This window comes from Vanessa tameamea, chromosome 21 (genome assembly GCF_037043105.1).
Source record: "Vanessa tameamea isolate UH-Manoa-2023 chromosome 21, ilVanTame1 primary haplotype, whole genome shotgun sequence".
Classification (NCBI taxonomy): domain Eukaryota; kingdom Metazoa; phylum Arthropoda; class Insecta; order Lepidoptera; family Nymphalidae; genus Vanessa; species Vanessa tameamea.
The window spans coordinates 4962824-4976179 of record NC_087329.1 but is presented as its reverse complement, the minus strand read 5'-3'; the positions used below and the strand labels follow the sequence as shown (position 1 = coordinate 4976179).

The window sequence follows — 13356 nt, the reverse complement described above, 5'->3', positions numbered from 1 at the left end:
CGATATTTACGGATAATACACTTTATACAAATTGTACTTGCATGCAAATGTCGAATTAAGTATTATGATTAAACCACTAAATGCTGTTTGTTATATTTACGGTGTATTCAGATCAATAATTACATGGATGAGGTCAGAACGACGAATACCTGTAAAATGTATAATTTTGCCATCGAAAGTAAACTAAGGTGGAACAAGGTCGATTTGTCATGTCCGCCATCAACCGATTAAACCACAAACATTGACAATGTGGAATTACGTTAGATCATGGAAATTTGTAGCTTTTCGTTTTCGTTTTTAGTCGATCAGAATTTCCTGTTAAAACGAACACAACACGTTAAATACTAAGTTAAATTCTTACAAAACAATGGTCACTAAACATAAATCAAATATTAAAAAAATGCCGATGGACAATCCTAAAATGGTATGTTAATTAAATATGGAAACAGTTGCGCTTTAAACTTAATTAACTCCAGGTATAGAAAAAAAGACTTGTAAAGCAAAGTTAGAGGCATGCGCCTTGATTTCGAGTAATGTGATTAATGAAACAACGATTAACTCAATTAACGAATGTTTAAAATTATTTAGCAAAATTTCTGGGCTACTCAATCAACGTCAAATCCGTGGTATGACTGGAATACAAACAAAACGCCGAGCCGTAATAAAACCGAGGTCAGTAAGTTATTAAGCGAATTGGTTTTAATCACTCTAAAGACTTACATTATAACAAAGTCGCTAACTTCTAGTTAAAAGATTACAGTTCATGTGTATTCTGCAATTTCATCATTTCATTAGAAAGCTTCTTGAAAGTGTGATCAATAAATATATATAATATTATGGTAATTGAATATCTAATATCAAAATTGTAATTAATATACAATCTTTTTTTATTTCATTAGGCTGAATATTTAATTGCTTTTTGCATTAAAAAGACTCTTTGCAAAGTAAAATTATTATGTAAAACAAACATAAGTTAAACATTGTCAATCTACGTATTTTTTTTATGTTAATTGTACCAAATTTCCTGCAGAATAAACCCTCAAGCCATCTAAATTTTTATCGGTCCTTCAGTCAAGACCTTAGAGAATATTTGTTAACTTCTACGCTGCACGGTCTTCGCTACATCGGTGAAAAAAAACTGACTTGGTTTGAACGGTAAGTAAATAAAATAATAATGATTTATTACTGTGTGAAGGTGAATTCCTTCGCGTATTCAACCAGTTCCATTAAAATCAAGTTAACGCTAGTAATTATTTTTATCAGATAATAAAATATGTACAATTTCAATCATTGTTATCGAAGTAGATACCCTTAGATAGATTTATTGATTAGGTATTTTTTTCACACTATGACGCTTAGAAACAAAAAAGTAACAGAACTTAATCATTTACTTAATTTTGTGTATCAAAGCAGGCACATTATTATTACTTAAATATGTATGATACCAATATCAGGCTTTATATTTTCACATACTTAAATTACAAGTAAATCGAACTTAGCTCGTGCTAAGTTTCATTTAATTGTATAGATAGTTCATCAGGCGAAATAAATATCTTGCATGTAGAACTATCTACGTAATTAAAAAAATATATATTTAGCTTCTCAAGCGTCACGACCTAATAACTTAACTGATCGAATCGATTACATATATATAAAATATATATTTGTATATCTATTTTAGACTTACATACTTTTTGACCGATCATTATGAAAATTGACAAATATGTACATGTATTTCATGGAAAAGATTTTTTACTGTTCCGTGTACACTTTCGTGAAACTTGCCAGTGAATGGCACAGATGACGAATTATATAACAGTTTACAGACGAATTTAAAGAAGCGTTCAAACTGGGCATAAGTTTACTAACTTACATATTTGATGCTGATGTTGTCCTAACCGATATCTCAAGGAAGACAACTACAACTACACGGGCCAAATGCACAAGTGCACAAATACAGGTGCAATCTCTATTCCTCACTTTCATAATCCGATGGAACGGAAAACCTGACACGATCAGTAAGAGTTTAGGCACATGACCAACGATATCACGTGCTTTTTAGGCATAGAAGTGTACACACTTCTAACTACCAGACTGTTACTCAAAATCATTCAATGGAAAATACCAATAACCTTTTATCAGCCCTACTTGTGGTTTAAACCTAGAACCTCGGGACTTTGACCTTATGGCTAGTCTTTCTTTTCACGCTGTGCAAACCAACTAGTCACTAGACCAACGAGGCAGTCTGAAGTTAGTATCAGTTATATAGTAATAGTAGTTTCGATTTTATACTACTGTCAAATTCGGACTTAGGAATCGACTAATTTGATTGAAAATTATTTATAATTTATAGGTTCTTCTGGTTAATCGCGTTTGGTAGTTCCTTGATATGCGCAGGATTCTTCATTTTAAATGTTTACGCAAAATGGCGAATGTCACCTATGATCGTAAGCATTAATCCAGAAAACATGCCTCTTCATAAACTACCATTCCCTGCACTCACGATCTGCAACGTCAATCAAGCTAAGAAATCAGTTGCTGAACGATACAAAAAGTTTGGGTAAATAAATATACAATATTATGTTAATAGTTTTAATTTTTATTTATTTTGAAAGATATACCATCTATATAAAACACGGACTCTGTAAGTAATATTGGCTATTTCTTACGCTATCATTGTACTAGCAATGTTCTGTCTCTTGTTCCTGTTAATACACTGGCCCACTCACCATTCCAACCGGATTAAAGCAGAACAAAGAAAGACAAAGTGTTATTGTTTCGTAATTCGTAACATCGTTTGTTGACAGGAAACCAAAAGCCTCGAGGCTTTGTGCACCGAAACTAATTATTATATTTAAAGTGACAATCATGGGTACAAATGTAATCTGTAAAATAATACTGTCTTTAGTAATTTATCATTACAATTTTCATATTTTTTTAAATTAAGATTCCGAAATAAATAATCCATTTTGTTTATTCCAAGAATAAATTGTTTTATTTTAATTTTTTTAATGGTTTATCTTTATCGTGAGTAAATAAATCAAGAATATTTTTTTTCTGTTTAGCGATTCGATCGACATAAAGCTGCTAGAAAGTCTGTGTTCAGATCAGACGGATGCTGATATTTTTGAAGATAATATTGCTGGAAACGCCGACTGGGACCATACACGCTCTTTTCTTATCAATGTTTGTACTAAATTCCAATTTTATAAACTCATAACTCTGCCAATATCTGTAATATCTTGATATCCCGGCCTAAGACTTAACCGAAGTCCTTTTAAGAATCTAGAAAACGAAGCAGTTCAGGATATTGTATTTAATAAGAATAATGAGGCCTAATTACGTAAATAATTACACAAATTTGCGAGCTGAGGGAATTGCTAGAATGTGTTCCATATGTTTTTTTTATTTCATCTCGTAATCGACAGTGAAAATTAGGAATTATCTACCCTTAACTTTCAGGAATATAACAATTAGTAAAAAGTTGTTGAATTGCCTACGTCTAAATCTAATTGTGTTTAATTAGTATCTATAATATTTGACAGTACGCCAGAAGACTATGTTAAAGGTATATCCCGCAGGAAATATGAACTGTAATTATAATATGTATATAGATCGCTTCTTTAAGTTTAAATATTTATAGAAAACCTACACTCATAGGTAATGAAAAAAAATAACTTAATTCACTTCACTGTGGATTTCAAAAATATATGTTTAACGCAAATAAAATAAATTTTTCCTGGTTAGTTTTAAAATAAACAAGAAGTGTTTTCCCGAAGTAAATCATAATAAACTTGTATACAATAATATAGGTAACCCAACCGTGCAACGAGATGCTATCATTATGTATTTGGAATTCAGCGAGTATGAATTGTCAAGACCTGTTCAATGCCCAGCTCACTGATGAAGGTCTTTGCTGCACATTTAACGTGGTCCATCGGGAAAATATGTTCCGGAATCCGTAAGTGAATTAAAATTATACCTAAGACATTCACACACTTTCCGTTGCGCTGGTTCGTTTTATCATACACGTTATTTTTCGGCGAAAGCGATAGGTGAATGATAATGCTAACTGTTTTCTAATCAGAGCTTGTCGCGAATATAATAAGCATTTTGGGAACATTGATATATTTCATTTGTCTTTGATTAAATTTAAAGATAATATTTATAACAATCTTAAATTAACTTAATTATATACTTTTAATATTGTCCAATAATTTTTCTCTAATTGTGTTAAAATATTTGAGTGCATTTTATGTTTTATCAATCGGTGGAAACTTCGCTGGATAATGTGATATTGAAATTGTATTATGTAATCAGATTATATTTTATATCTGTTTGTTTCCCAAATATTAAATAAATAAATAAATAAATACGCAACAGTATTCCAGAATCCGTGAAAAGTACCGATCCAACAAATATAGCAGGTTTTAACAGGTTCACCAGTCAGCTTAGCAACGGTCTTGTAAATGGATTGTGAAAAAAACATCTTGTAGCAAAATATCCGTTAAATACCACCCATCTGCGTAAATGTGCACGTTGTTGATACTTATTTTTATTTGTAAGTAGTTTTAGATGCCAACAGTGACTTTAATTTTTGATTGGTTTAAATATAGAATAGTAATATTAAAAATTGTAATAATTTGTTATTGTAGTAGAGACCTAAATGACATGAACATAACATTTCCGTTACCGTCTGTGGATTGGACTCCTGAAAGTGGATTCCCAGACAATGCACCGGCTGACGGATTTCCTTGGAGGGCAAAGGGTAAGTACATAGGTACCTAATTTTATATGAAAAAACTTCGAATGTTATGTTTTACATGAATAAAAATTAGATTTTAGTTTTTAGTGTACCTTGATGTCGGACGTTTTTCACAACAGCATTTAATTAGGTACCTACTCGCCACTCGGCGCCGTAACATATACGGCTCAAGGCTTTTACAGCCAAAATGACTTAAAAATAGTTTACATGTAGAAGTCTTGTAATATAGAACAAGTATACTTACAATTGCTTCACAATATGTTTACAACAATGTTATGTATATTCACAATAACACAGATTTTTTCGAAAGAAACGGTGACAATCATTGTATAGCTATACACGAGGAGGAAATGAAAACTATTAAGATTCTTCAGTTATTTTTAACTTGGCCTAATAAAAAATTTAAAGATCATGTTAAAAAACATTGAGAATTAAGGCTCACACTTAAAGCAATATTATATTAAAAATAAAAAGCTTGAACTTAGTATTTATTGGTTTCTATTTAAAACATGAACTATATTTTAATGGCATTCGTTGTAATTAAAATAGTGGAAAAGAGTAACTACTGAGTAGCTTGCCGGTTCTTCTCGGTAGAATCTACTTTCCGAACCGGAGGTAGCTTTACATTTAATTCAACATTGTACATGACGATTCAAAAGTGTTTTCATGAAGCCACTTTAATAAAGAATATATTGATTATGATTCAATAATAAAAATAAAAAAATGCCTTTTTATATCTGTGTCTAATTGTTTAATAAAAATTGTATATCTTTAACGCTGCTTAGGAATCGGAACTGATCATGGTTTAACATTAGTGTTAGATGCTAATGTTGCTGAATACTATTGTGCGTCTACCAAAAGCCCCGGTTTTAAGGTAAGTGTTTTTTTTTCGCAATCATTAGACCCAGTAAATCTTTGAAATACCTTCTCATTACCTGGGCTCATTAGTGCTCATCTATATAAATAATATATCTAAAGTAATTTAAATAAGAACGACCTTAACTGTCTTCTAAATTTAATTAATGAGTCGAATGAAAGTTCGAGGATATTTGTTATTATTGAAAAATAGTTTTTGATATTTACGTTAAAAAATATTGTTTACAAGTTGATAACTCATTCACTTGATAAACTTAAGTGATAATCTTGTCAAATTGTCAGGTATACATACTATCTCGCGAAATGCATATTAATTAAAAATGAATGCACTGAAGAGTACAATGAAGCTCAAGTGGCTTAAGTTAGACCGACAGTCTGTAGAATAATCTGTTTTTTTTAATTATTTCTATCAAAGGACAGCAGTCATAATTTTCCTTTCAACATAATTAAAACCAAAAGTTATATATATATACTTATAAAGAATTAGATAAAATATCTAATTGTTTATAAGTATATGACTTTTGGTCCACAATGTTAAATTAATTATATCATAATCATAATCAATTTAGATATAGAGATATGATATGATTTAGATATGAGATATAGATATAGTCTAGAATATCACGTAGGTCTTTATCCCAGAAAAATGAATATATTTCACCTTTTATAATAAACTAGCTGAACATGCGGGTTTACCCGTGCGAAATTTATAAAACACAAACATCCAACCACCGTTTTACCCTCTTAGGGGTGGAGTTTCGTAAAATCTTAGCGAATATCTACATCTTATAAAGAACCTACCTGCCAAGTATAGATTACTTATAAAATTAAGAATTTTTGAGACAAGTGACAAAAAGTGTGAGACAAGTCTGTAAAAAAAAATGATTTTTTCCTTATATCTATAGATACTTCTACATAACCCGACAGAAACGCCGAATATAGCAAAACTAGGGGAGGTTTATGGGCCCGGGATTGAGGCTCGTGTGGCAATACAACCTAGGATTCTAGACGCGCAACCGACTTTGAAATTCATTGATGTTAATAAAAGACTTTGTCTCTTCTCCAGTGAAAAGAAACTAGTCTTCTACAGGTAATTATCATGTTAAGATAAAACAAAACAACTTCAGTAACCGTAGCGTTCATTTTCTAACGTGTAACCAGCGGCAATATCATCAAATAATGAAATTATTCTATGAAAATTCTAAGAATTATATTCGTAGTAGGTCCGTATTAATAGACCACGACATAGAATTCAATAATGATTGGTTTGTTTTACAGAACTTACACACTGAGGAACTGCGAAATGGAATGTGAAGCTCGTATTATGTTGGATGTTTGCAAATGTGTGCTTTACTACATGCCGAGTACGTAATATTATATACATTATATTATATTTTATGTGTAAACCGTGTACAACTAAAAACCACTTCTAAACATTTTAATAAAGCGTAAAAACGCCATTTCAAGTTCTAATAGTTTCGGAATCTATAAATAAATAAACATTGATAAAAATTCATAACACTTTTCCACTACATCAGTTTCAAATAAAACATCCTTAGAGTTATTTATACAGACGTCAAATTAAGTATGGTTTGGAAAATAAACGGAAAAGGTGTTGAAGGTTATTCCAGCACACTGTGTCAATGCGGCATAGTGGAAACACTCGTGACAAATTTCATTCGGCACATGCATGTTTCACAATCAGATGAATTATAAACACATTTCATTTCAAAAATTCTGAGATACTTGCCCGAATTTGAGCCCACATTATTTGGTTAAAATAAACGTGCTCTAATAACTGGGCCATTTCGAACCTTAGAAGAAAAGAGCTTAGAAAAGTTTAGTAATAAAACTAAAATTGTCGACCAAGATTTTCTATGAGCTTTCTCCGCTATCTAGGAAAAAGGATACACTTTGTTTTTGAGTTAACTCAGCTCTGCGTCATGATACAAAAATTGTGTTCATATATTGTGCTTATTTATTAATATTTTCTCTGCAATTTAGGTGACATAAATTTGCCACTTACCGCTGCTCGATGTTGAGGTATCGAACAGGAACAAAAAAAAATTACGAAACACATCAGACATCGACATCTATTAAAATTTCTATTATAAAACTTTTAATACAAGTTGAAATAAATATACAAAACCTAATTAATATTTATAATTTATTATTTTCAGAAAATAAGACAACTCGTGTATGTGGCAAAGCAGACGCTAAATGTTACGGCAATATGAAGAAATATGTTCCTCGTGGTAATGTACTTAATAGATAGAGTACAGTTTTTTTTTATATAGAATACTGCTAGTATTCTATATTAAAAAAATACCCCAAATTAAGGAATTACTAAAATCCCTCCTTTTAAGCTTATCACTTGTGTTAGGAATGGGGACGACAATAGCCCAAGGTGTCAGGATCGATCCTGCGACTTTTTATAAGGCGGCCCGTAAACCATTGACATTGACGCTTTAAAAACAATACTTTATAACGTTATGGACCGAGTAAAAACTTAGGACAAATTATTAATACATATATGCATAATAATAGCATTATGCCATAAGTAAGAGCCCGCTCCCACTTGCCGGGACATTTATCCGAAGTTGATTTCTTATTGGGTAGAGTCGTAATTTAAAAACCCGTACAATCAAATCCCCTGTCCTATCTAACTTGCGTATGAGCTTTTATGTCGTCTTTTACATATGTCGGGTGTCGGTCACGAAAAACAGCAATGAATAGATTTTCAAGATGATCAAGAGAAATGATTACTGCAAGTGCTCATTTAATATTATATATGTATATGATACTCTGATATCAACCTATACCAGAACTATGCTGATGAGTATTAATATAGGTATGATTGACACTAGAGGCTGTTTGATAACTGATTATTATGCAACGATTACTATGGATCGATAAATAATAAAACTATAACAGGAAAACACACATATCGCGTAATAATGATCGATTCGTATACATTTATTATGTCACTTATAATAGAAGACAAACTTTTGGCGATGGTGCTGAACAATTAGCAGAAAAATACTGCAAGCGAATGAATGGTGCAAGATATATTTGATGGAATATTACCTATAGAATATAGTGCACATACATTTGCGGAATCACAGGTCCGCGCTCTCTATTTCACAATTCCCACTCTCCACAAATATATCCCCAATAGTCCCAAAATCGAATAAACAGCCGTTGTTAACAGGGCGCGAGAGAGCTTGCGAGGAATGTCTTCCAGCTTGCACAGAGATCTCTTACTTCGAGAGACCGAGCAGCGCGATGCTAAGCAAATTTCTCGTAGGCCACTACATCCAGAGCATTACCCTAGCGCAAAACAAAACCGCAGAATATTTTACGTACGTAATAATTACATTTTTGTTTATTTTACAATAAAAAAGTTCCCAGTTTGTTTATGACCAATAAGTATAAACAGCACTGATCTGTAAAATTCTTGGAAACCGGCGAACAATAGTACGCTATTTCCTTAAAATATAGCTTTCTATCGTTTCAAATAAGATAAAATTACTTATAATAATAGTGTTGCATATGGATAAGTCCACTATCGATAGTCTATCGGTAGTTAAGGTGCAAGCGATCTTATCGATAGTTTATCGATAGTATTGTTAATAGACTGTCTTATTACTTTTATTTCAGTGAAAACATGTTAGTAATTCATTTTTACTTTGAAGATAATTCATTCATGAGATTCACAAAAGGAGAAATATTCGGACTCACGGAATTTTTATGTAAGTCTTTATTCATAGAAATAGTAAAAATGATTGGTTACCGGATAGGTAACCACTCATTTTAATTAGTCTTCGACATTAACGAATAATGTTTTTGTTTTGTTTTATTAACTCATGCTTGACGGTGAGATAAAAAAACGTGAGGAAATCTACATATCGGATGAAAATCTACCACAGACCACCAAATCTTCAGAAGGCGTTACCTCGCAGTGGGACGTTTATAAACAGTTTTTATGTATTCTACCAAATACTGACTTAACCCGACTTGTTAGAGATAGATACTTAATTTTGGAAATAAAACGGTGTTTGAATTACTGAACGTATTTATTTTTAATTATATACAAAATATAAATTTAAAAATTGAAATGAATCAATGGTAAATTTGATAAAACAGATTTCTATTGATGAATTTGATATGAAATCAAAAGTACCTGGTGTAGCGTACAACCGAACGTCGTCACAATAAGCTAGTCCGATGGTCGGTGTTCATTTTCAATCATTTGATGATTTTTAAATTGTTCTGTTTTTTCCAAATAAAACAGAACAAACACATTAACTCGAAATAAATAATAAACAATGTCCAGAGTGCACATTATATTATATCCTGCACAATTGGCTAGTCATAGCATGGCAAGATAACCGCCATGGCTGAAGTCGGTCAGTAAATAAATCCTATCGAAATCATACAAGATTTAGTTATATCATACAAGATATTATATGTAAGAACAAAGTTATTTGTTAACTCTTCTCTTCTGTTGGATGACAACTCGTAATTATTTTTTCAGCGAACACTGGTGGACTTCTTGGTCTCTGCATGGGCTTCAGTATGATGAGTGCAGTGGAACTCTTATACTACATCACATTACGAGTCTTATGTGTTGCGAGACAAAGTAAATCTATACAACCATTTAATAAATAAATGATTTGAAAATAGCTTACAATGTTTTACTCAGAGTTAATCTTAATAAGTTTCAGATCTTTTCTCATCTGGTAACGTAGTTTGCAGATGGAATGGGACGTTTAGCAACAGTTACTTATCCCCATTTTAAAGACAATAAATAGCATATTTAAATTTAACATTTTATTCTGAAAGACATTATTATACTTTCTCACAATTATTCAATCAGTCTCAGACAATTGTATGATAAATTACTTTAACCAATATATCATATTATTAGGAGATATCATCATAAAAATCAACTAATTGCGATAAAGCTGCAATTCCACAAAAATTGTTAGTTATTTCTGTATTGGCAACTCAACTGTTTCCATATTGTCCTTTCCAAATTCAAGTAAGTCAAACTGAGCAAGGATACACACAGAGCACGAGGGGTAAGGCCTTCCAAATATTCCTTTGATGAAAAATGGGAAACATGATCATCAAGATTATTAATGCTTTAGTTGAACATGAGCTTTGCCCGGAAACTGTCATCACTAGCATATTGAGAATTTGAAACAATAGTTGCCATTACCCAGTTCCTAGCTTTATGAGATACTAACCAAAGAGAGGACCAAATAGAAATCTTAGGTTTTAATTTCAGGCAACATTAAACTTTCAATAATTTCCTTCAATACTCCATATTTCATTTTAGATAACTGTTCACTCAATGTTCACTTTAGCACTTAGTTATGATTGTTGCCTTGGTTGTCCTTGTTGTGGCGGCGCAGGGGGTGCGGGGGGCGCAGGCGCATCCGGCGGTTGTAGGGTACGCGTACGCCGTCGCGTGTAATGTTGCCATAACAAAATAGCTTGGTCATCCATAAATTTGCAAACCTAAAATAAATGACAATCAACCTATTAATTTAACAAAAGAGACAAGAAATTGTGCATGATTGAAGAGTGTTAATTAACAATGAGAAAATTGAACCACAGCATTAGGCAATTGAAAAAATTCTTAATATTAGTATGATAATCTATTAACTGTTGAATGTCTATTACAGATGAATTGAATAAAGCTATAAGGTATGGATATACACACCTTTAAAGACATATCACTTTGAATGTTACCAATTCAGTTATTAATTTTAAGTGCTTAGTGATAAGTTTATGGTGTAACTTACTACTTATTAAATAAATATACAGAATGATATTTTGTATTACTTATATAGCTAGTTTTGTTGATGGTACCTCTTAGTTTAAGGTGTTTCTATCATTATCAAAGTGTAATAGTTCTATTATATTAAAACCGTAGACTGACCTAATAAATTAATATTAGTAACAATACCAACCTGAGCGGAGACACATTCTCTCCTGAATGCTTCATGTTGTAGTAATTCTAGGAAGTGCAAACACATAGGGTATTTCAGATAACGAGCATATTCTGGTTCACGCCAATACTGAAGGTACTTCAGATAGTTGATGAATGGCTGCTCCTTCAGATAGCCACGTTGTGCTAAAACTATGACAAAAAAAACTGTATGATTTTGTTGTGACATAATAAGTCTTAAGGGACACCTGGTGATAAATGGTACCACTGCCCATAGACAATAGCTCTGTAAGAAATATTTACCGTTCCTTACATTGCCAAGGCACCACCAGTCTTGGAAACTAAGACTAAGGTTATGTGGCTGCTCACTCACTATTTAAATTAAAATCATATATAATTTTAATATTTAATCAGACACAATCTTTAACTAAAATAATGTTTATGCTTATAACCTGTATAAACATTGTTCTACAAAATATAACTTTATGGAATTTTAATATTTTAAATTTATTATATTTAATTTGTTCAACATAATTTAAAGGAAGTAGCTATGTGCTTAACAAAAGTGTATACACTTGTTATATGCACAATAGTAACACCTAACGTAAATAAAAGTACTTAGTATACTAAAACTTAACCTAAATGTCATTACAAAACTGAGTTATTATGTTCTTAATATAGTATAACAACTTTACAGAAATTATGTTGAGGTTTAGCTTGTGGTTTTTGTATTAAGAATAAAAATAAATCAAATGAAATAATACAGTTTCAACTTACAATGAATATAATTAGGATTGGCTAAGCACTGCACAAATTCAAGTTCCACTTGAAATCTGATTCTGTTTTGTTCCTCAGTTTCCATGACTGAAATAAACTAATATATGTTAAAAAGTTCACACAATAACTGGACTTCAATCAATATACTTACTTATTATGAATTATCTGAGGCTGGCAAACACAAATTAGTAAACAGCACTATCAACAAGGAATAATATAAATATACATTACTGTTTTTACCTTTTCCAGCCATCATTTTGTAAGGTTTTTTATTTATGCGTTTTATAGTCAAACAAAATAAAGAATTTGTATCAATTCAATTTTCTACATCAGCATTTTAAGAACAAAATAATAAATAAAACTTAATTTACGAAATGAAAGTTACAAATTTCAAAACAATCTACATTTTCATCCATATCAAATAGACGATTCAAAATTGTATTTACATTAATATATTATTTACAATTGTATTCAATTAAACAAAAAAGATAAAAAAAACTTTGGATTCGCAACTGCAGGCAGGTTCTAACTTCTAAGTTCTAGCTTTAACCTTTTAATAACTGTCAAGTGTCAAATGTCAAATTTTAAGTTGGTGATTCTTATTTCCAAAGAGTATATATAATTTAAATTCAATAGTCCACAGATAAGGCTAGACCTAAAGATAAAATAATCTCTATTGTGTATTGTCTAAAAAAAGCTTTTAAGCGTCTCCTTTAACAAACAACAAAAAAGAAGAAATATATAGAGGTATTATTATCCTATTTAGAAAGTATAAGAAATTATTAGAAAATAAATATATACGGAGATAATAATAAATGAGTAATAGCTACGGTTACGATATTTAGATCTAAAATAGTATGCCAATTGTAAATGCTTTTGGTCTTATTGGCCTTTACAAGATCACCAAACCAGGGACATAATACGAGACTCCACCTAGAAATTTAAGTTATCTCGGGCTCTGTGTGACGTCCATCCTGAG

General features: G+C 31.3%; 2 protein-coding genes across 4 annotated transcripts; one reads left to right on the top strand and one right to left on the bottom strand.

Moving 5' to 3' along the window:
• Positions 1-1037: 1037 nt before the first annotated feature.
• Positions 1038-10317, top strand: LOC113404632 (pickpocket protein 28-like). Its single transcript, XM_026645577.2, has 12 exons — positions 1038-1155; positions 2354-2560; positions 3066-3186; positions 3813-3961; positions 4656-4768; positions 5551-5639; positions 6547-6731; positions 6920-7005; positions 7822-7896; positions 8853-9003; positions 9302-9393; positions 10179-10317. Exons 2-12 carry the CDS (start codon positions 2433-2435, stop codon positions 10310-10312), a joined length of 1323 nt encoding a protein of 440 aa, XP_026501362.2. The 5' UTR covers positions 1038-1155; positions 2354-2432; the 3' UTR covers positions 10313-10317.
• Positions 10318-10940: 623 nt separating this feature from the next.
• Positions 10941-12904, bottom strand: LOC113404633 (mediator of RNA polymerase II transcription subunit 31-A). 3 transcript variants are annotated; one of them, XM_026645581.2, is made up of 4 exons: positions 12529-12904; positions 12378-12474; positions 11623-11792; positions 10941-11167 (listed from the first exon to the last, which is right to left on the bottom strand). In XM_026645581.2, the coding sequence occupies exons 2-4, from the start codon at positions 12460-12462 to the stop codon at positions 11021-11023; spliced, it is 402 nt and encodes a 133-aa protein (XP_026501366.1). In that variant the 5' UTR covers positions 12463-12474; positions 12529-12904; the 3' UTR covers positions 10941-11020. The 3 variants fall into 3 exon arrangements, with proteins under 3 accessions (XP_026501366.1, XP_026501363.1, XP_026501364.1); XM_026645578.2 differs by having other exon boundaries at positions 12378-12464; positions 12618-12903; XM_026645579.2 differs by having other exon boundaries at positions 12378-12464; positions 12529-12900.
• Positions 12905-13356: the final 452 nt, after the last annotated feature.

Coding starts and splice junctions, on each gene's coding strand:
- LOC113404632 (XM_026645577.2), top strand. CDS start 2,433: ATGTCACCTATGATCGTAAGCATTAATCCAGAAAACATGCCTCTTCAT. Junction 3,187..3,812: donor CACGCTCTTTTCTTATCAAT/GTTTGTACTAAA, acceptor ACAATAATATAG/GTAACCCAACCGTGCAACGA. Junction 5,640..6,546: donor CCAAAAGCCCCGGTTTTAAG/GTAAGTGTTTTT, acceptor TTATATCTATAG/ATACTTCTACATAACCCGAC.
- LOC113404633 (XM_026645578.2), bottom strand. Junction 11,793..12,377: donor CAATCCTAATTATATTCATT/GTAAGTTGAAAC, acceptor TTTTTGTCATAG/TTTTAGCACAACGTGGCTAT. Junction 11,168..11,622: donor GAGAATGTGTCTCCGCTCAG/GTTGGTATTGTT, acceptor CATTTATTTTAG/GTTTGCAAATTTATGGATGA.